Source organism: Dermochelys coriacea, chromosome 5 (genome assembly GCF_009764565.3).
Source record: "Dermochelys coriacea isolate rDerCor1 chromosome 5, rDerCor1.pri.v4, whole genome shotgun sequence".
Taxonomy (NCBI): domain Eukaryota; kingdom Metazoa; phylum Chordata; order Testudines; family Dermochelyidae; genus Dermochelys; species Dermochelys coriacea.
In genome coordinates, this window is record NC_050072.1 from 51,103,088 (window position 1) to 51,124,586 (window position 21,499).

General features: G+C 41.0%; 1 protein-coding gene across 4 annotated transcripts in view; it reads right to left on the reverse strand.

The window, feature by feature from the left end:
- Positions 1-21,499, reverse strand: part of MAP1B (microtubule associated protein 1B) — a 108,520-nt gene that overhangs the window by 18,681 nt on the left and 68,340 nt on the right. For all 4 annotated transcript variants that reach the window (XM_043514267.1, XM_038402862.2, XM_043514265.1 and 1 more), the window contains exons 3-4: positions 13,057-13,139; positions 6,401-6,541 (exon numbers count right to left, since the gene is read on the reverse strand). In XM_043514267.1, coding sequence (XP_043370202.1) covers positions 6,401-6,532 — 132 coding nt within the window. In that variant the 5' untranslated portion in view covers positions 6,533-6,541; positions 13,057-13,139. The remainder of the gene's footprint in view (positions 1-6,400; positions 6,542-13,056; positions 13,140-21,499) is intronic.

Genomic DNA, 21,499 nt, shown 5'->3' on the forward strand with positions numbered 1-21,499 from the left:
TGACAAGAAGAGGAGCTGACAGGGGTTCTAGAAAAAGTTGTATAGTGGGGGTGCTGAGAGCCAGTGAACCTGTAAACCCGGTATATGATGGAAACCACTTCAAGCCAGCAGGTGAGGCAGCACCACCAGTTCCAGCACCTATGGGAGCAGATTTACTGCTTCAAAGTTAAAAAAGAGTTGAGAACAAAACTTTTGTAAGATCATTAGGTTTCTGAAATATGGGAATTAAAGAGGCAGATCTGCATATTCTTAATTAGTGTGCAATTTTGCAAATATACACATTTTGAGTGGAACAATGGACTCCATAGCATTTATATATAATTAGATATTAAAAAGGCTATAAAATGGCAGTTGTATTAACACCATATGTTTAGTAATTAATCTCTGAACAACAGAGCATACATTATATATCAATTTATGTATGCAAACTCAGAAAAAGAGAGAACCACAGCTGAGTGTTGTGGCTAAAAATCCTTTTGACAGCATTTTGATTTAAAAAAATCATGGACCACATTCCAAGTTCTTTTGCCAGTTTAAATCCAGAATAACTCCACTGGATTTCTCCAGTGTTGAACAACATTCTGAGACCTAAAACAGACACTGAACTGGAGGCTTCTATGAACAAAGAGTCCTGTGTTCAGTACTAAAAGCTATTATTCTGTTCCAGTCTGAATTGAAGACATATGTTTGGTGGTCTCAGATTAGTAAACAGAAAATAAAAGTAAATAATATTTCAACCCTTCACTGACCCATTTCCTCTTTTCAGTTTTCTCTCAGAGTTCAGAAATCAGCACAGCTATGAGATGGCTCCAAACTGAATCAGTCCTGGGGACTGGCATGAAATAAGCACACCAGGGCCAAATTCCACCCTTGGATACACATGAAAACTCCCACTGTTGGATACACATGAAAACTCCCACTGCAGTCAATGGTAGTTGCATATGTGCATCCAAAGACAGAATCTGGCATCAAATGTTTCCCTTGGCTTCCAAAAGTCTCATATCTAGCAAAGACAGAAAGCTTATATCTTGAAAGTAGATAATGGTTTTCGCAGACTAGGATCTGATAGTGACTAATAATTTATTAAAAGACACCACAAGATATTCTGTTTGTGAGCCAAAACAAATTGTGGCTAGAAAGGCCAGCTAAATGGTGACAGAGTGCTGCAAGTCTATCCTTTGCTGCCATTGGGGGCCTGTTGGGAGAACAGCAATAAAATGTTACTGGACCCAGTACTGTTTCTGTAACCAGAAGAGAAGGGGGATTCAGAACTCCTGAATAACCTTGTACTTAGTATTCTGCACTGGCAGTTCACAAAATCCTGCCCACTAGGATCGATAAGTTATATGAATCTGACTGAATTACATCAGCCCCCTATCATCAAGAATGGTTTTTACAAACCCAGTGTGGCCTCCAGATTTAAATCCCAGTCACAGGGTAATCCCCACTGCATACAGAGTTTCCATTTGTTTTATTGTAAATAAAGTATATGCAGGAGACTTCAACTAGCTCATGACAAAGATATTACAAAACTGTTCAAGCATCTTTTTTTTTAATAATTCAGTCAAATAACTGAATATGGAGACCAAATGTCAATATAATTTGTGAGAGAGACAAGGTGGGTGAGATAATGTCTTTTATTGGAGCAGTTTATGTTGGTAGAAGAGACAAGTTCTTGATTTCCAGAGAGCTCTTTTTTTCTGTTGAGCTAGAAAGCTCGTCTCTTCCACCAATAAAAGATATTGCCTCACTCACCTTGTCTCTCATATATCCTGGGACCAACATGGCTACAAAAACTCTGCAAATGTAACTGAAGCATATTCATCATCTTGCAAAGTATTACAAAATACTTTTCAGGAATAGTCAATTGTAATTTATATCTAAAAGAAAGACTTTTATAAAGATGATTTAGACTAGACTAGAACTGAATAAACTGAAAATTTTGGACCATAAACTGGATTACCAAGAGGAATGGAAAGTACTATAATAATTAATGTTGTGTGTCTAGGAGATGTTTCATTTTGGTGGAACTCTGAAGAAGATCTGTGTGTTTCTTGCTCTCCTATTTTTGTTGTTACAGAATTTATTTTTAGAATTTAGTGAAAGTAAAATTCAGAAGAAACAGAGAATGAGATGGTGGATGTTATCCACACAAAAATAATCTACCCAATGTGTATGGGTGAGTAACTAATAAAAGCAGAAAAGGAATAAAATCTCAGAACATCTGTTTTATGTTCACAAGTCATCCTTACTAGGTATATAAACCAACTTATATAAATCTTATCCAAACGTCAGACATAGCTTTGTTTGGAAGAGAGCAAAGACAGGACGAAAAAGGGAGGGAGAAAAGAGAGGAAAGAGTAAAAGGAGGAAAATGGGACAGCCATATTAATGGCAATCACAGAAAAAGGATGGAAGGGGAAGAGTGGAGAGAGAGGAGGTGAGAACAGGCAAACTGCAGCAGTAAAATTAAGCGCATCTGAGTGGGATACAGATGGTGCCAATCCTTGTGCTGGGCCTCTGCTCAGGGGTAAGTTTCAGTCTATAAAACACACATTATTATGGGAAGATAAAGTGACATGAAGTGCTCTTCATTCAGATCAATGAGACAAAGTTTGATGGAGGGATAATGATAATTCAGTGCCTCTGATTTGGATGCAGATGATGGTTTCCCATGTAGGGATAATTTTCTGGCAAGATCAAAGATTGTATGGGAAGAAGGTGGGTGAGTGGTCACTGAATTAGTGATGTTAACTGTCTGCAGTCTGGAAGATAATAGTCATTCAAGATTTTGTTTTACAATGATGAGAGGGATAAGTATGTGATCACATTAAGCCACTGGTAGGGCTGACCAGTGAAAAAGAGGGTGAACAGCAATTTTAGACAGAAATTCCTTCAGAGTGGAGTAGCAAGTTCAGGAATACACTGAAAAATGGCTTTGACGGAGGAGCTGATTTTAAGGTTAAATTGGGTACATGAATCTAGGAGACTAGATCTACATTTGAAATGGTATAATGCAGTGGTCCCCAAACTGTAGGGCATGCCCCCTAGAGGGGTATGAAAGAACAGTTGAGGAGGCACGGTGGTTCAGGCCAGCCCCCACGGGGGTTGGGTGGGTGAGCTGGGAGCACCACCCAGCACCACTATGTCCCCAGCTCCACTCTGGCCCTGGCTGTGCTCCAGCCCTGCCCCCAGCCTCAGCCTCAGCCACAGCTGCGGCTCTGCTCCCAGTCCCCATCTCTGCTCCCGGCCCCGCTCCGCCCCCTGCTCCATCCACAGCCCAGCTCTGCCCTTATTCCCTCTCCGCCTCCAGGCCAGCTCCACTTCAAGCTCCAGCTCTTCCCCCATCCCCAGTTCCGCTCCTACCTCCACCTTCAGTCCAAACTCCTCTGCTGGGCCAACTGTGAAGTTATGGAGGGGAGCATGGAAGTTTCCATTACTGGTAAGGGGGTGGGGTGCAATAAGAAAAGTTTGGGCAGCACTGGTATAATGGAACCATCCTCTGAAGATCCAATAATATTTTAATATTCTATTGCTCCCAAAGGTTGCTTCTGAAGTTTCTTTTCCTACTCACCAGGGGTAAGTTGTCTCAAAGAAGAAAATTGGCTAGAGGAAACTCTTTGCCAGAGGATGTTGTGAAGGCCAAGATTATAACAGGGTTCAAAAAACTAGATAAATTAATTGAGGATAGGTCCATCAATGGCTATTAGCCAGGATGGGCAGGGGTGGTGTTTCTAGCCTTTGTTTACCAGAATGGATGACAGGGGATGGATCACTTGATGATTACCTGTTGTGTTCATTCCCTCTGGTGCACCTGGCACTGGCCACTGTCAGAAGACAGGATACTGGGCTAGATGGATCTTTGGTCTGACCAAGTATGGCAGTCTTATGCAGGGTTCCTTTTGAGAGGGACAGGTGAATTTGAAAAGAAAATAGTTTGGGTATAAAAGAAAGGCAAAGTTTGACCCTCCTTACTTGACAGCTCTAGTGGATTGTACCAGTAAGTACTTTACATGTTAGGAATCCACCTGACCATGTCTCTCAAATGGTAGGCTACACAGTAAAACAGAAGATCAGATAGACCTAGTCTGTCATTTTACCGAGACCTCTTTAATTATCTAGTGGGAAACTCTTGAGTTCTTTTAGCCACATTAAATAAATTGTGAAAAAATTAGGCTGAGAACTTTAAAAGGAACATGCATGTAGTGTAGAGAGTCTGGAGGCTATGCTCCTTGAAGAATTTCAGCTATGTTAATGAAGAGCATAGGTAGTTTCACCCACTTTTTAATTTCATTGCTATGTTTTCGGAGCTCTCCTCTCAGTTACACAAATGCATACATATGAACTTCAGTGGAGTTATACTAGTGTCCATGAAAGCAGAATTTGGCCCACAGTCTCTGTCTAGAGATGTTGGAGAAAATTGTGTTCACAACTACGCCCATGCAATCCCACTGTCTCAGAAGATGTTGCCAAGGTGTAACTTTCTATTATCTTTTTAAATCCAAGGTGACAATTGATACCAAGGAAAGATATCTGTTTTTGAAAACACTGTCTGTTCACAGAGAGATAGATTTGTTAAAATGAATCAGTGTGGATTTCTTATTTTTTGCAGTGACTTGGTTGCTCAGAGGGAGAGTGAATCAGATACATGAGGCAGCCAATGTAAAATAATGATTTCAAATTGTGAAGAGCTGCTGTTAGGACACTTGTGGCACCTTAGAGACTAACAAATTTATTTGAGCATAAGCTTTCGTGAGCTACAGCTCACTTCATCGGATGCATTTAACACGGCTGCTACTCTGAAACCTGTTAGGACACTGGAATTGGATGTCTACAGTGATCTGGTAAAGGAGAAGTTGAAAATCATATGGCAGGCATTGCCTGTGGAAAGATCTAGATTTCTGAATTGGATTAAGCAACAGATTTCCCCACCTGAAAGGAATGACTTATTTACCCAACTGAAAATAGATTACTTGAAGACCGTCTTAGACCAATGGCCAAATGGCCAAAATAGAGAGAAAGAAACCTTCAATCTCCCAAAGTAAAGGTCAAATCTTATCCTGTGCTGTATTAAGGGATCAAGGCAGCATAGGATTCCTCTTCCCCTCTAGAGTAATTGTGCCAACGGGTGTATCACAACCCCTAAAAGGAGCTGTCTCCCATTTAAGGCACATGGACAGGCCCCTACCAGCTAGTATGTATGCTGCCATTATCCAGGAGTGCACACTGCTCCTTTTTAAAAGGGCAACAGAGTGTGCCCCACTATCCAGTGTGGCTGCCACCATGAACCAGTCTCACAGCACCTGTAACTAACAGCCAAGCTAACTACTCCATTTCCTTTCCCACAGTTTGGTTTTCTACAAGAAAGGATAGGATTTGGCCCTAATTTTGTATGCATTTTTAAAATCACATTGTTTTATTAATCAGCCAGGGAGGCAGTACATTGTGGCTTATATCTTGTCATACACTTGTACATGATGCTAATTTTTAGAGGTCACATTTAGTTTCAGATATTATGAACCCTGTCCTTCCCTTGATGGTACAGCGCAGCTCCCTCTGAAGTCAACGCACCCCTGAAACTGAGAGCCAAACTAGACTAGCTCTTACTGAGAGACACAGCTAAGCTATAGGTTTTGAGGGCTGGAATTCCAAATCTCACCTTTTCTGAAATACTCCTACTTAATGTTGAAAAATAAAGTTCCAGTAATGAGATTTTATTGTTCATTTAAACATATACTTTTACAGAACAGTCAAATTAAGTCTGACAGCTTATTTACCATGGGTTCCGGTGCCCTATGGGAGCTTGCTGACAACGGTGTATTAAACAAGACAGAGTAATGAGTACAAACAGAATTAAATATTGGTGTATTTACTGGTTAGCTGCTTATAATTTTTGGTATATAATAGACACTCACTTTACAGATTTCTCAAACCAAATTTTAAATACTATGCAGCAAAACCAAACAACATGTGGTGACATATCAATTGTTAATCCTACAGACTGCTGTGTGTCTTATTTAATGTTATCTACCAGGTATCGGGCAAGAACTGATGTAAACAAGGTGTCAAACTTAATTGGGTTGCCTTGTAAAAGTACACAGACTAAATAAGCTTTACATTTGAGATATGGGAATTTTACCTTCCATTTGTTAAAAGGCTCCCCTTTTTTTATTTCATAAAGTTATTGCAATTTGCCAAATTAAAATGTAATTTTGTTGTTACATCAAAACTAAAGTAATGAAATAGACATTTTGAAGAAAATTGTGTAAAGAGGGCCAAAGGACACCAACCCTGAGGCATCAATGCTAGTTTCAAGTATATCAAGGTTGCCATCTTCAATGCATCTAAAAATATGTCATCACACTAAAACGTTATGAAAGACATTTTGTTAAGGACAAACCTCTTGATCAGTGAATATCTCAATGAAGTTCTGGAACGAGAAAGATCCTGATTGGAGGATGAGCTCTCCTGTGTTTTCAAAGCACTGGCCAGTTAGTACAAGAAGCTTGTGTCTTGCAGCATCTGTGATCATTAAGCGCACCTAAGATGAAGAACAAAAAGCACAAAAATTAAATGCAGCTACCACATTTCCAACCTTCCTCTTCTGTCCAAACCCTGCTTTGCCTAATTTCAAACCCACCCATTACTGGGTTTCTACTCTGTGACGTTGCACTCCATATGCATGTATCATTCTTGTATCTGAAGTTAGAAATATGAAGACTCTGAGGTCCTATTGTAATTATGCAAAGTGTGGGCCATTAATGGTGGTTTAGAATCTTGATGGCTCCCATTGACTAAGTCAATTGATTGTAAATGGTTTATTTACCTGCAAGCCTTCCTCTATACCCGTGGGCCAACCATGTCATGAGACCATGTCACATGATACTGGAATCCATCTTAATCCTTGTAGTTTTCCATTGATGAGGTGGGGGCGAGGACAAGCACAGACAAAAGATTCCTGCCCTGTGCCAAAGCTATAAAAGGGGGTGGAGCAGGACAAATGGGGCTGCCAGTCATGAGAAAATCCCTGCTTACCACCTGAGATGTCTGCTGGAACTAACAAGGACTGTACTGGGGAAAGGATTGGGCCCAGACTAGGAAAGAGTCTAGTCTGTGAAAGAAGCTTATTGGACATCTCTGAGAGCGAGCTATTGTCTGTAATCAGTTTATTAATGTACTAGGCTTAGACTTGCATGTTTTTGCTTTATTTTGCTTGGTGACTTACTTTGTTCTGTCTAAAAGAAAAGGAGTACTTGTGGCACCTTAGAGACTAACAAATTTATTAGAGCTCACGAAAGCTTATGCTCTAATAAATTTGTTAGTCTCTAAGGTGCCACAAGTACTCCTTTTCTTTTTGCGAATACAGACTAACACGGCTGCTACTATGAAACTTGTTCTGTCTGTTATTACTTGAAACCTCTTAAATCCTACTTTTTATACTTAATAAACTCACTTTTGTTTATTAATAAATCCAGAGTAAGTGATTAATACCTGAGGGAGCGAACAGCTTTGCATATCTCTCTATTAGTGTTATAGAGGGCGGACAATTTATGAATTTACCCTGTATAAGCTTTATACAGAGTAAAATGGATTTATTTGGGGTTTGGATCCCATTGGGAACTGAGTGTTTGGGTGCTGGAGACAGGTAACCTGTAACCTGCTGAGCTGTTTTCAGTTAAGTCTGTATCTTTGGGGGGCATAGACCAAACCCTGGGTCTGTGCTGCAGCAGGCTAGTGTGTCTGGCTCAACAAGACAGGGTTCCTGAAGTCCCAAGCTGGCAGGGAAAATGGGCTTAGAGATAATTTCAGCATATCAGGTGACAGTCCCAAGGGGGTCTCTGTGACCGTACCCATCACAGTGACGTAGTTGGCAGGATATGTGCACAGCTGTTTGCTTTGAGACACTGGAAATGATTTTAAGTGAGTTTTGAGTATGGTGGCTGTAGAAAAAACAAAGTGGTTATGGGGTTGTTATTTTCTTTTTGCTTATTGCGGGTAAGAGAAATAGGGACAGAAAAAAGAAAAGGAGTACTTGTGGCACCTTAGAGACTAACAAATTTATTTGAGCATAAGTTTTCGTGAGCTACAGCTCACTTCATCAGATGCAATCCGAATGCAAACAGTTTCAGATTACACCTAAAACCTACAGGGTTAATTCAGGAGCCTTACAAGGGGAACTGGATTAAGTAATGTGGCTTATGTAAATGAAATGAGGGATTTGTTAGATAAGTGGGTGAGAGGAAAAGGCATTACAAACTTTGAAGAAATGTGTGATTTGGTTGCTCAGGAGCAGTTTCTGAATATGTGCAGTGATGATGTAAAACAATATTTGTGGGACAAAAAGGTGGATGCGGTGAGTGAGTTAGCTTGTTTTGCAGACTCTTATGAACAATCACAAGCTGTAATTAAACATAAACCACTGGCAGGGGATACAGAGGTGGAAAGCAGAATCACCATTTTACCCCTGGGGAAAAAGGAGGCTGAATGTTCACCTCCCAATTCCCCTGTTACTCGTCCCAAGTCTCCTGCATAAGCAGAGGAGCCCAGAAGGTGCTATCATTGTAATTCCACTGAGTACCTGAGGAATAAATGTCCTGGGCTGAGTGGGAACAGGCAGCAGGTAACACATGGAACTGCTACTTCTCAGAGCACAGGGGCATTCCAGGCTACTGTCTCTTACAACACAGGATTTGTAAAAGGTTGCTTCTACACAACCAAGCAGTGAGTACATGAACTCTGTTAAGCTTAATGACAAAGTGCTCCAAGGTTGGAGGAATACTGGTGCAGAGATTTCTGTGGTCAGAAGGGACCTGATCCATGAGAAGGATTTGTTACCAGGAAAAATGGGAGAATTAGAATTGGTAGGAGGTTATAAAGTCCTTGCCCCTTTAGCTAAGGTATACATGGAAACTGGTGATTTGCAGTCTGAACTGACTTGTTGCAACAGTGGCACACAATTTTGTACCGTTTCTACTGGGGAATGACTTTTTTGATGTGGCAGAACCTGTCCCAGGATTTGTTAGCAGCAAGAAGGAATCTTGTGCTGAAAGCCCTAGAGGGGACTGTGAAGTCACAGGTGCTGCTGGGGAAATAGGAGAGTGTCTCTTTAATTCCTCTGTAGCAGTGGAAAAATGGGCTGTTGAGGGCAGGGATGGTTGAGACCAGTTCCTGTAGCCCCAGGGTTCAAGGCAAGTCCCTGTGGGAGGGGATGGAAAGAGCCAGCTCCTGTCCTGTGATCATCTCTCTGGGGAAAGGGGATATTCCATCTTGTAATGGGGAGACCATCCCAGCTGCTGACTGCCAGGAAGTTGCAGTTCAGCAGGGGACAGACCCTGCCCTAGGATGCAAAGGGACATGTATCCCGGAGATGGAAGTTGGGGTCCTGATGACCGCTGTAATGGGAACAGACCCCAAGAGCTCTGTAGCTGGAAGCATGCCCAACCTGAGTGAAAGGGGGCAGATTTTGCTGGCCAGTGAAGGGTCTGTCACAGCTGGATCAGGGGCACCTTCCCTTTTGGAGGACACAGGGGTGTCTGCCTCGGGGGGACTCCAGAGAGGGAAGTCCAGACGGAAGGTGAGGGGGGACAGAAGGGTCTGCTCACATTTTGTAGGAAGGCATTTCTCCAGGAGGAAGGTGAAGGATCTGCATACGAAATGCCAGACCCCTCACCTGTGGATCAGGTTTTAAGGGAAGACTGGGGGTCAAATCTCCTGGAGGAAAGAGTCCACTCAGATGACTTTTTGGGAACAGAGAATGGAGTGATTGAGGGGATCTTACCTATCCAAACCACTCTATTGAAAGATGAAAAGGAGTACTTGTGGCACCTTAGAGACTAACAAATTTATTAGAGCATAAGCTTTCGTGAGCTACAGCAATGCAATGCATCCGATGAAGTGAGCTGTAGCTCACGAAAGCTTATGCTCTAATAAATTTGTTAGTCTCTAAGGTGCCACAAGTACTCCTTTTCTTTTTGCGAATACAGACTAACACGGCTGCTACTCTGAAACCTATTGAAAGATGTTGTTCTTGCTATGCTTGTAATAGATAACACCATCTCTTCAAGCAGGGGGAGGAAAAACTTTGCATTTCGTAACAGCCTTCACTATAGCTGATAATTCCCAAGTTTTACCACTGTTCTGTCACTGCTTGTAATACTTGACAGCCTTTTGTCAAAATAAAGCTTGTAGATCTAGAGGGATGTCTGCTGGCTAAATACAACTGGAATTCAACTGAGTTTTGTGTAAAGAACTGTATTCTTGAATACCTTTTTTCCAAAATATTTCTAAGCCACAAAACAGCAACTCTCAGCACTCCCAGGAAGCCAGTTTTATAACTTTATATATTGATTGTTAATCAATCAATTGCCTTAAATTATTCCATCTCATGCCAAGAGATGCAGTATTGACCTAAATCTCTGTTCAACAACTCCGTTTTTAGAATGAGTTGAAAAGGGCCACTGAAGAGTATAGATCAGGAAGACCTCCATTTTGATCTTACTAAAGAAGTGGCCCTGAAGTTTGAACAGCAGAATGACCCCATAATTAAAAGCTGGCCTAATACGAGCTTGTCACTAATTGTGCTGGATGATAAAATCCAACAATATCCTTGGTGGGTCAAGGATTTCCATTTCAGAAAAGAACATTGATAAGTGCACCTGGCTGGCTGATGTATGTTGCTCAAGTCTCATCTGTTTTAGCTGTATTAAAATCCATTAAAGAACTGGCTTCCTTTTTTAATTTTTTTTCCTCTTTGCAGGAGCAGTTCTGGGCAGTCAGCCAGCTTATGTATAAAACCACCAGCTTTTTCAGCCACAAAATTACTTCCTGTTTCATGAACCACAGATACATGACTGTCATACAATTCCCCTCGATTTTGTTTATTAACTGATGATTAAAGTTTCTACAGAGATAAAGAACTATGGCAGAAGCAAAAAAATACTTGCAGTTTTTAGAACATAATACATAACATGCATGGAAAAAAATAAGAGACAAAGATAAAAAGAGTATAATGATGGCCTAATGGGTGACTACCAGAATTCTGTGCATTGACTTTAGACCATTACTTTTAAAATAAATTGTAATAAGGTAGTATAAAATAGATAGAGATATGTTGTGTTCAACCCTAGCCTTGATTTTAGCCCTATATTGTTCAAAGTAGGATGGTCACTTGAGTTTATAAATATGTTGTTGAAAGAAAGCCCAGAATTAAGTCAAATATATGGTATTTAATGAGTCTGTCTGGCCCAAAGAAATAGCTGATTAGAAGTTTTCCAGATGTGGTAAAGTTATAAAATTGTTATAGCAACAGAGTAGAATCTTCTTAAAATGAGAGAAACTGTCCATGTACAGACTATAGGAAATGTATTTTGTTTGGGCAGTTTTGATGGGACAAAAATATTGCCTGTTTTGGACACTTCTTTCCTAGGGAGTATTTGCAGCTTAGGCAGCATCATGCTCAGTGCCTCAATCTGCATCACTACTATGATCATCTTTATCACAGGGCAGGTCCCAAGGATTTACAATCACACCATGAGCCTTCTTCTTTCCCACTCTGACAGATATTCCGTCCGACTAGACAAGGAGATGGAACCAAATGACATCATCTCCTCCCTAGCTGTGTCCTAAGCTACTCCTGTGATATGAACCTAAAGTTCCCGATTACCATATGGTGGGGTGAGATGGCTATTTCCACTCCCACTATTTTCTTCCTTCCTCTTTCTTAATTCTCATTTTGACTTTTGCCTAATGAGAGTCTGGCTTAGCTAGCCAAGATAAAATTAACCTTGTAACTTTTGGCTGTTACCGGTTTGGCAGAATGAAAGCATTGAAGAGCAGCCAAATCTCAGGAAAAACAAACAACAACCCCCCCCCCCCCCCCCCGGACTGGTGAGAGGAAATTAAGAGTAACCTACCCAAACATTTTCCAGAGCCAGGGCAGTAAAGCCAGGGTGCAGGAGTCACTAACTGGCCTGCATGCCAACTGCTTTTCCTATGGTCTTTCATCAATTGAGCTACAAGCCTCAGAGACAGAAGCTGCATTTTCCTACCTTTTGCCATTCTTGCCTCTCTCCCTTTGTGATGTTTCTCTTCCTTTATAAGAAGAAAGGGGATCAGACTTTAACAGCAGAACCTAAGAGCTGCCACCTGAACTGATTCTCTCTTTTCTCATTAAATAAACTGGATGCAATTTAAGAGACTTTATAACAGCAGAGGCGAAATAAGAGAAATTATAATAAAGATGACTTACTTGATGTTTAAAGATGTAAACATTTTGATTTAGTATAGCCTCCTTTTAAGTTACAGTTGTTTAATGTTACACAATGTTAGTAAGAGTCTCTTCTTTGGTAGTGTACAGCAATTAAAACTTCATCCCTGGCAACAAAATACCCATTTGAGGGTTTTACACTTCTAATATGTTCAGAGGGGATCATCCATATTCACATTGAAAATTATTTGTTAACTGCATAGGTATGCCTATTTTTATCTGCCACAACTTCCTGGATGGAATGCTGCTTTGCCTCTCTCTAAGAGGTGTCTTGAGATACATGGTTGGTGCTTTGACCCTCTTCTAAAGAATATGCAGGACTTGGAGATCTCTTGTTCTGTGATAGCCTCCAACTCTGTTGATCATGGCATGTGATTTCTTGGAGGAAAGATGTTATATACATGTTAATCCTTCTCAAAAGGTCTAAAACTGTCTCAGATGATCTGGTTTATATCAAGTTTAAAATAGACATGCAGAACACCAAGCCAGGGAGAGGTGCGGGAGCAACAGTCCAAGAGCTCTCATTGCAGTTGCCTCCACTTGATCAAAACCAGATTTTAGTGGGTTATTGGAAATGTAATGCTGAGAACGGAAATATGAGTATTTCTGTTCTATGTCTTTAAAATCCTATTATGGGAAGGGGAAACAAGAGGAAGAGATAAGAGAAGGCTGACACTTTTACTGACATTCACTCCCACATGTTCATTTATCTACAGTCAGAATACCCTTTCCCTTTATTCACTTACGGTGCTTTTATGACACATCCAATAAGACATTTCCAGATGACTTACCTCAGTACTAACTGCTTCATCTGAAGGGTTGATCAGGACTACTGTTTCTAAGACATCACTTCTGTGGTGAAGGATTTTCTGACCTGGAAGCACAGGAGAGGAAAAAAGAATCATGAGGCTTCGCAAGTTAAAACCAATACTTCTTTCACCTAAGCACATGTCCTCCAGGGACCAGCTCTCACGGCACCCAGAGCAAGGACACTGGCAGTGTCACCTGCATGCATCCAGAGATGCCACCAATATTCCCCTGGATGGGCCAGATCCACTGCTGAAAGTCTCCACCAACTGGCAGCAGCAGCTACCCCGTCTCTTCCAACTTCCCTTTGTGATTGAATTGTTCCTTAGTGTACCTGTTGGTCTGAATTAAATTATAAGGTCTTCTGAGTGGGGACTGTGGGCCAGCTTTTATGGGCCAGCTGAGGACCTGTCCCCATGTCTTAAAAAACACATTAAAGCTACTTCACCTATACACTCTATGAATAATAACGCTATGAATAATTTTCTGGGAGAAATTATTTATCAAACATGCAGGATCCTTGCAATGTCCCTGCCCCATATTACTTGATCTTTCAGTTGTACACAGAACTTCTAACGGTCAGTGTTATTATGTTATTAAACAAGAGCGAACAGACATTCAATATGCAGGTTTCTAAATGAATAGTCTGTGTAGTTTTGGTGCTGTGTCATGGCACATTGGCTTTCATACTTAGTAGTTAGTCTGTCTCTGTATTTAATAATGATATTCATCTTACCAGGAGTGGGTTCCCTAAAACACAACAGGGCTCTTGACATTTTCTCTCTTATGTTAACTGGTGATATGCTTATCAGTATTTCTTTCTGAGAACTGCAGCAAGATTAATTAGCAGCCTTATTGTGAAGGGAATGCCATCCAGAAACCCTGACTGGCAATTAGTCCAACAATCAGAATAACTGTCTCTTGCAATAACTGTATCAGCAGTGTGATGTCAATTTAATTAATTAATTATGGCTTAAAGGAATGTGCAAGGAGCCCAGAGTAAACTGCCCATAGGCTAAGTTGGAAAATTCCTCTTAAAAACCCTTAATATTAATAAATAAATCAAAAGCAAGCAGCATTGTCTGGAAACATTTCCTAAGAAAGTGGTGTTGATTCAACCTGGGTTGCAGGCATCTGTAGCTTCCCATGCAGCCTCACCGTCCCATTTTAAAGATTCCCCAGCAAGAGAATCCAGCATGGGAGTTCCACTGATATATATGGTGCTGCACATAGCACTTCCCCAGCATTACCAGCAACAGCTCCTCTTTCTGCAGTACCAGAGGATCACCATGTTTGTGGTGATTCTTCACACATCCTTCCCATCCTTGTGACCCAGCAGGAAGAGAAGAATGACAGTAACAAGGCATACGTGAGTTTCACTTTGCTGTTTCTCTTGTGGGCCCCTCTAGGAAAAGAGCAGCAATCCTGAGGGACCACACAAGAGACAAAGAAGGGGAGGAAGGACATGGAAATGAGGATGAGACAGACAAACAGGAATGAGAGAAAGGGGAACAGAAATATACAACTGGCTGATGGAATAGGGATGAAGTGTACAAATGGAGGAGGACAGACACTCGAGCATCAGGCTAGTGGCAGACCAGGAGAATTAAGGGCCAAGCTTGATCTTCCATTCTCTGTGCCAGAGAAGGGAACCTACTATGACTATGAGGGTGAAGGGTTGTTAGCTATCTGGTAAGAGGAATGCTAAAATACCATTCATACAATGTAAGTGGCTGTCTTTCTCCGCTGGGAGGCCATCTTTTCCTCCTTCTGTCTTTCCTTTTTGTAAAGTGGCTGGTTGGGGAAAAATCTCTTGTTATTATGCATAGGAGATCTTATTACATGAAAGAACCAAGGTCCCAGACTGTCTATGTGTGTCTGAAATAAAAGGTGTAGAGGGAAAAAATAAACATACAAAATCCTGGGGAGGTAAAGACACACAAATAAAAGAGGACAGAGCTAATAAAAAAGTAAAGAAATACAAAATGGGGTAGTATAATTTAAGAGGAGAGATTGTATTTAAAGATTTTTGGCTAATAAAGGAGAAGTACCTCGAAGCAGCATCCTGGAAACCCCATATTCACCCATGTCATATAATTATGATATATTTCATATAAAACATGCCATATAAAATATCATGTGAAAGATCCTGATCTGCTGAAACCCACTATTCTGTCCAAATATGTATACTGTTAGTGTATATGAGTTATGAGATTTTGCTGTATGATTGTTAGTGAAGTATGTTGTGAGTTTGGAAGTCGCACAATGCTAGTTCTCCAGTGACAACGACAAAGGAGGTGATCAACACCCTGGTGGGCGTAGAACAATCAATCACCAGCCATTGATCAGCAGGAGAATAGTAAACAAGGGATTTACAATTCAATGACAGTTGCACAAGCACCACACAATGGGGATTGCTCAACTCTACAATTCAGTTGCACAAGATCACACCAGGGGGATTGCTCAATCCTGTGACTCAGCAAAACCCACCGGGTTAGGGGTTAGTGTCTTCCAGGCACGTGGAATGAAGATATAAAATAGGGGACAGTGGCATCATGCTTTGGCCTCTCTGTTCTCCTACCTACACAAACGCTGAGAATACAAAGAGTTGAACTGAGGAAACTGGTCCCAGGCTTAAAGGGGAAGCCTGTGTATTAAGAACTGTAACATCTGGTGGTGTGAGAAAACTGCTTGATCCAAATACTACCTAGTCTAATAAGGTTTAAGATTTAGACTGGTGCTTACATTTTATTTTCTTTGGTATAGCTCTGACCTTTGTGCCTAACACTTACAATCACTTAAAATCTATCTTTCTGTAGTTATTAAATCTGTTTCAAATTTTACCTAAAACACTCTGTTTTGTTTGAAGTGCTTGGGAAATCTCGGCTGAGTTTACGAAAGTTCACGAGTCTCCTCTCCACATCGAGGGGGGGGCGGACTCGGCAATGAACTTACACTGGTCAGGCTTCTGACCAGGGCAAGATGGCTTAGTTCTTGGATGCAAGGCTAGGGGGTTGGGAGATTTGCTGGTGCCCTTCTCTGTGTGATTCGTGAGCGGCTCAGAGAGCATTCATGCAATCTAGCTGGATGTGCAACTCCACATGTTGTTGTGCTGAGTGATAGCAGCACCTGGAGGGGTTTGCTGCCTGTCACTAGCAAAGCATTGTGAGAGACAGCCCAGGCTGGAAAGTTAAGGAGGCACATCAGTACCCCAGTTCCAGGGTATACCCGGGGATCACGTCAAAAATATAAAGAAACTCAGTAATTGCTGCCAGCTATTTTTTTTTCTATTTATGTTACTTGAGAGAGACATGAATAACTCCTTGTCAGCAAGTTTTAGGATTAGCATTCCAATCTGTAACTTGATTTTCATATATTCACCTGTTTCTTCCCAACTGAAACACATATTTAGGCCTAACTTCAATAAAACCTCCATCTAATTCCTTCACCACAGAAGCTTTAGAGGGTCCTCTAAAATCTGATACGTCAAGGATTCTATTGGCTTCCTCAGTGAAGAGATTAGGCAGTCTATAGAATACGGCCTTCAGTGTTGGGAGGTGAACAAAAAACTGGTTGTCCTTCACTTACTGAAAAGATTTCCTATATGATAATTTGGCGGCAATGAATGAAAAGTCTGTTCCATGCCAAAGTATATGTAAGGATGCAAAATTCCAGTTTAACACAAAGAATCAAATTCTGACTTCAGTGAAGCTGCCCCAGTTTACACTTCCGTAACTGCAATCTGGATTTGTACCTAAGTAAATTAAAAGAGTGCTGATCAACACCGATGACTGTCAGCACACTACAAATGTTTAATCTCTATGCTACATAAACAACACCTGTACATATATACTGAGAGCTACATTTAGCAATAACTCATCTCCTATTGGTTAAATTTCATACAACTGTACATTTAGTGACAAAGGTGTGGGAACACCTAAACTATGTCTGATTTTGATATGGTGTGAGGTAAACAGATTGAGGGCCAAGTGTCTATATGCCTTCAGCCTCACAAGATTTTAAACCATTTTAAAAAAATTAGCTCAACTAGATTTTTAGAGCAAATAGCCACTAATTTTATAAAACACTGCAGCTGTTTCTCTTTAAATGCTATTACTACCTTTGAAAAATGCCTTCAGTGATGTTTTTGCAACAACTCAGACACAGTCCTAACCTACATGGTTATACTAGATGTACCTGTGCAAACAAAAACCATCTGCTTTTTCTTTCATAATGCCCTCAAACTGATGAAAAGCTGTGGGGATTCCTACAGCCCAAGATAAAAAAAAATGCATATAAAAATGAACCAGTTTTTGCAGTCATGGGAGTATCCTTGACAAGGTTTTCCCAACTTTCAGTTCATGTAAAACTCTAAAAATCTTTCTCCCTACCATAACTGCTCTTACAGCTGCCAATATGTTTTTATGTAAACTTTCAAAGAGCAGTGCAGACTTAAAGAGGGCTGCTGCTCATTTGCCAAGAATTTTCATAATGTTTGCTTAGAAGGAAGGAAGAAAAGCCATTAAAATCTTGCAGGACATCATTGACAGTAGAGGAGCAGAAGCAGTATGGGCATTTGTCAAGCTGGAAACCTACTTAATAATACAGATCCCAGGCCACCAAGTCAACAACAATGTATGTAAGAGAATGTGGCCCACTCTGAAAGTTTAATTTTTAAAAAATTAGCTCAACTAGATTTTTAGAACAAATGGTCATTAATTTTAAAGAACAGTCTTCCCTGTTTGTAAAGTGTCAGAAGAGATGAAGAAATCATCATTTACACCTGTACAGAGTGAGTGCAAGGAAACATTGGCCATTTTACCTACTTCTAGTCTCTGGATGAAGATGGATTTGTTCTATTTAAAGAAATTAGGAAATTAAGACTGATAGTGGTTGGAAGAAATATTTTATGTCTTGAATAATCTTAGAATGTATTAGAGAAAAGCTTTGGTTAAAAATATATAGATCATAATATTGCACATATATGGTGCTGGTTTGATTCTGGACCAAGTCAACAGTGATCAGAAGTAATTACCATGTGACAGTTGCTCTGTGTATGAATTAAGTGGTATCATCCAGTTCTGATCATGCAACCACATCATTAAACCCACTGGATCAAATCTTGATCTCAGTTATACTGGTATAACTGAGATCAGGATCTGGTCCACTACAACTACTGGTGCATTGTTAGGTAGTCACGCTTGTTAAAGAATTGACTAAACTATCCTCTCACAAAGCTGATCTCTCCAGGTCAGGGTTGACCATGTCAGTTAGGCAGCATGGAAACCCTTTTACTGCTAGCATTCATATTATCCCTATTCTATGGATGGCTATATCACAATTAATTTTATAAAATTTGTGTATAAAAATTATAAATGAAAGGCAAGTGTAGGTAAGGAGGCACTGCTATGAGCCTAATTATTGCTGTATTTATCATTACCCAGCTTTGCTGCATAATACTAACCCATCAGGGATGCATGCTTTTGCCAACAAGCAGGTCAGCAGAGATGTTACCATCAGCTCTTAACCCCATCAGTCATTAATACCAATGCTTGATTGCACAATGTAAATCAATTCTCTTTCTTACGCAAATGAAATTTTAAAAAGCAGCATCTGTGGAGTTCTCTGGAGAAACAATTGTAATAAAAAACTGCCTGTGATAAATATGGTTAGAGGGGATGAGAGAGAGTGCAATCCATTTGCAAACAAGGAGCGTAAAACACATGAGCTAACATTTAATAGTCAGTCTTTGCCTGGCAGTTTTTAACAACTATTTCTCATTCAGAAAAATTTTAAAGTTTCTTTTCTTTTTCAAAAGCATGAACAACATTTTACCGGTATCATTACACAACATAGGGTTAACAGATGACAGAGTGAGCAAAGCATGATTTTTTTCCACACTGCTAGTGAATAGAAAGTAAACTCTCAGCAGCTAGAGACTCTCAAAGTACTCTATGTACTTGTAAATTAGCGTTGATACATATAGCTCTCTACATGCCTTTGTCTTGGGGAAACATTCCTGGATTGCTGGTGACACTAAGGAAAAAAGTAAAACACAAATCATACTAATTTCAAGTGTCCCACTCCAACTTCCAGAAGAATTTTTTTATGGATAAAAATAATACTTCAGGGAAAAAAAATGCATCCCAACAGAATGATACTATGTTTGAGGAACAGCAATCAATAAATCCCTTTTCAGTTTCTTTGGATGCAAGCAAAGGAAAAGGCCCTGAATATTTTCAGTGTTACTGTGAACAAACAAAAGCCCTATTTATGGACATTACACATTTATTCACACATTAGAGGCTTGATTCTCTACTGCCATGCACCTTGTATAGTCATTATCACCTGCTCAGAGTGAGTGCATGATGGTTTTTAAATGTTATTAAAATCAAGATTACAAATACACCCACACTTATACAGGTGACAGCATTTCACATGTGTAAAAAACTACATAAAGGGGACAGGCAGTGGACACTCAGACCCTCCTTTATAGCTAAATTCAAAAGGACAAACTATTCCCTTTACAAAAATTGAAATAATAAATATTTTGAAGTCTACCCAAAAGATTTCAGCTGTTAAAGACGACATCAGCTAGGACATCTGAGCTACAAAGTTGGCAGAAGAGACTATATCAGAGCATGTCAACAATTACATTAGAAACCAGTTCCTGATGCTCATGAATCCTTCCAGCAAAATTTGCTTTACCCTTCCCTTAGGTGAGGAGGACGGATACCAAGGATCTAAGCAAGAGATCCCTTTGAAATGAATGAGGATTTGGCCTAAAAAACAACAGTGCAACATAACCCCCCCCCCCATTTGAATCTTCATTTAGTCATTAAAAAATATCTAAATCTTCAGGGGCCTTGGATAGCTCCAAACTACTGTCCCTAATACAGCAAACAGAAAATAGGACCTTTTTACTCTTCCACCTTCTTTGGATGTTGGGGATCTCAAATTGAGACTCTCAAAAGGACATTTAAACCTCAGAGTTAGGCTAACACAGTTGCTTTCCATTATTCACAAGGCAGACAGTATGAGTTCTGGAAGGCTCATCTTCCGATAGTGAATTTTTTAGTGAGTAAAAAAATGCATTTGTTCTGGTGTTTTTAACACAAACACCCCCCAAGTAATGCTAAAATTGTGACACAATCCAATATCCTCTGCGCCAGCATCCTTGAGGCCCCCCGCCACAACAGCAACGCTTCCAGCTGAAGAAGAAAGGATCAAGATCCTCTTTACATCAGATCCTTAATTAGCTGGAGAAATCATTTGTTAATGACATGAAGCACTCCTTCCCTCTCATCCCCCGGGTCTGAACACAGTACTTCAGGCCTCTAGTGACCCAAACTGCACCATTACCACCAGCCTGAAGCAATACAGCTCACTGAGAGCACTTAAGAGAGTCTCTGAGTGAAAAAGTGGATTTTGTACACTGATCAGTAACCTCATTAGAATCTGAATGAAAAATGTTTCAGCAAGACTGACAGCAGTGGAGAACCAAATTGCCCAACTGGAACACAGGCTGGTGCATGCAAAGGCTGAGGCTTAAAAAAAAATATGGTAGAATAACTGAGGAAATGGTAAGTTTTAAAAAACAACAACAAATACATTGGGTTTTATGTTGAGACCCAAGCAAGAACAGGGTACCCAAGAATTTGGGACAGACCATCTGGCAATGAGAGAAAAGGATCTGCACACTTAATGGAAAAATTAGTTTAAAATATTCTAGTGCATGGGTGCGCAAACTTTTTGGCTCAAGAGCCACATCAGGGTGCAAAACTGCATGGAGGGCCAGGTAGGGAAGGCTGTGCCCCCCCAAACAACCTGGCCCCCACCCCCTATTCGCCCCCTCCCACTTCCCACCCCCTAACTGTTCCTCTCAGAACCCCTGACCCATCCAACCCCCCCCCGCCCCCGACTGCCCGCACCCCCTGACAGGCCCCCCAGGACTCCCATGCCCTATCCAACCCCCCCTGTTCCCCGACCCCTGACCGCCCCAGAACCTCTGCCCCATCCAACTGCCCCCTGTCCCCTGACTGCCCCCTGGGACCCCCTACCCAAGCCCCCCACTGCCACGCACATGCCGCTGCTGCCCCCTTACTATGCTGCTCAGAGCAGCAGGAGCTCGCAGCCCCACTGCCCACGAGGTGGCATAGCTGCAGGGGAGGGGCCGGGGACTAGCCTCCTGGGCCATGAGCTCAGAGGCCGGGCAGGACGGTCCTGCGAGCTGGATGTGGCCTGTGGGCTGTAGTTTGCCCACCTCTGTTCTAGTGGAAGGTGATATTGTGATGATAACATTATTTGCATTGAGGGGCAGTATAGAATCCCTCCCACAAAAGGAGACAAAGGGTACTCTCTTCCAGTGATACTAAAATTTTATTTTTTGGGATTGGGGAATAGTGAAAAGGAGTCTTCAGAAATTTC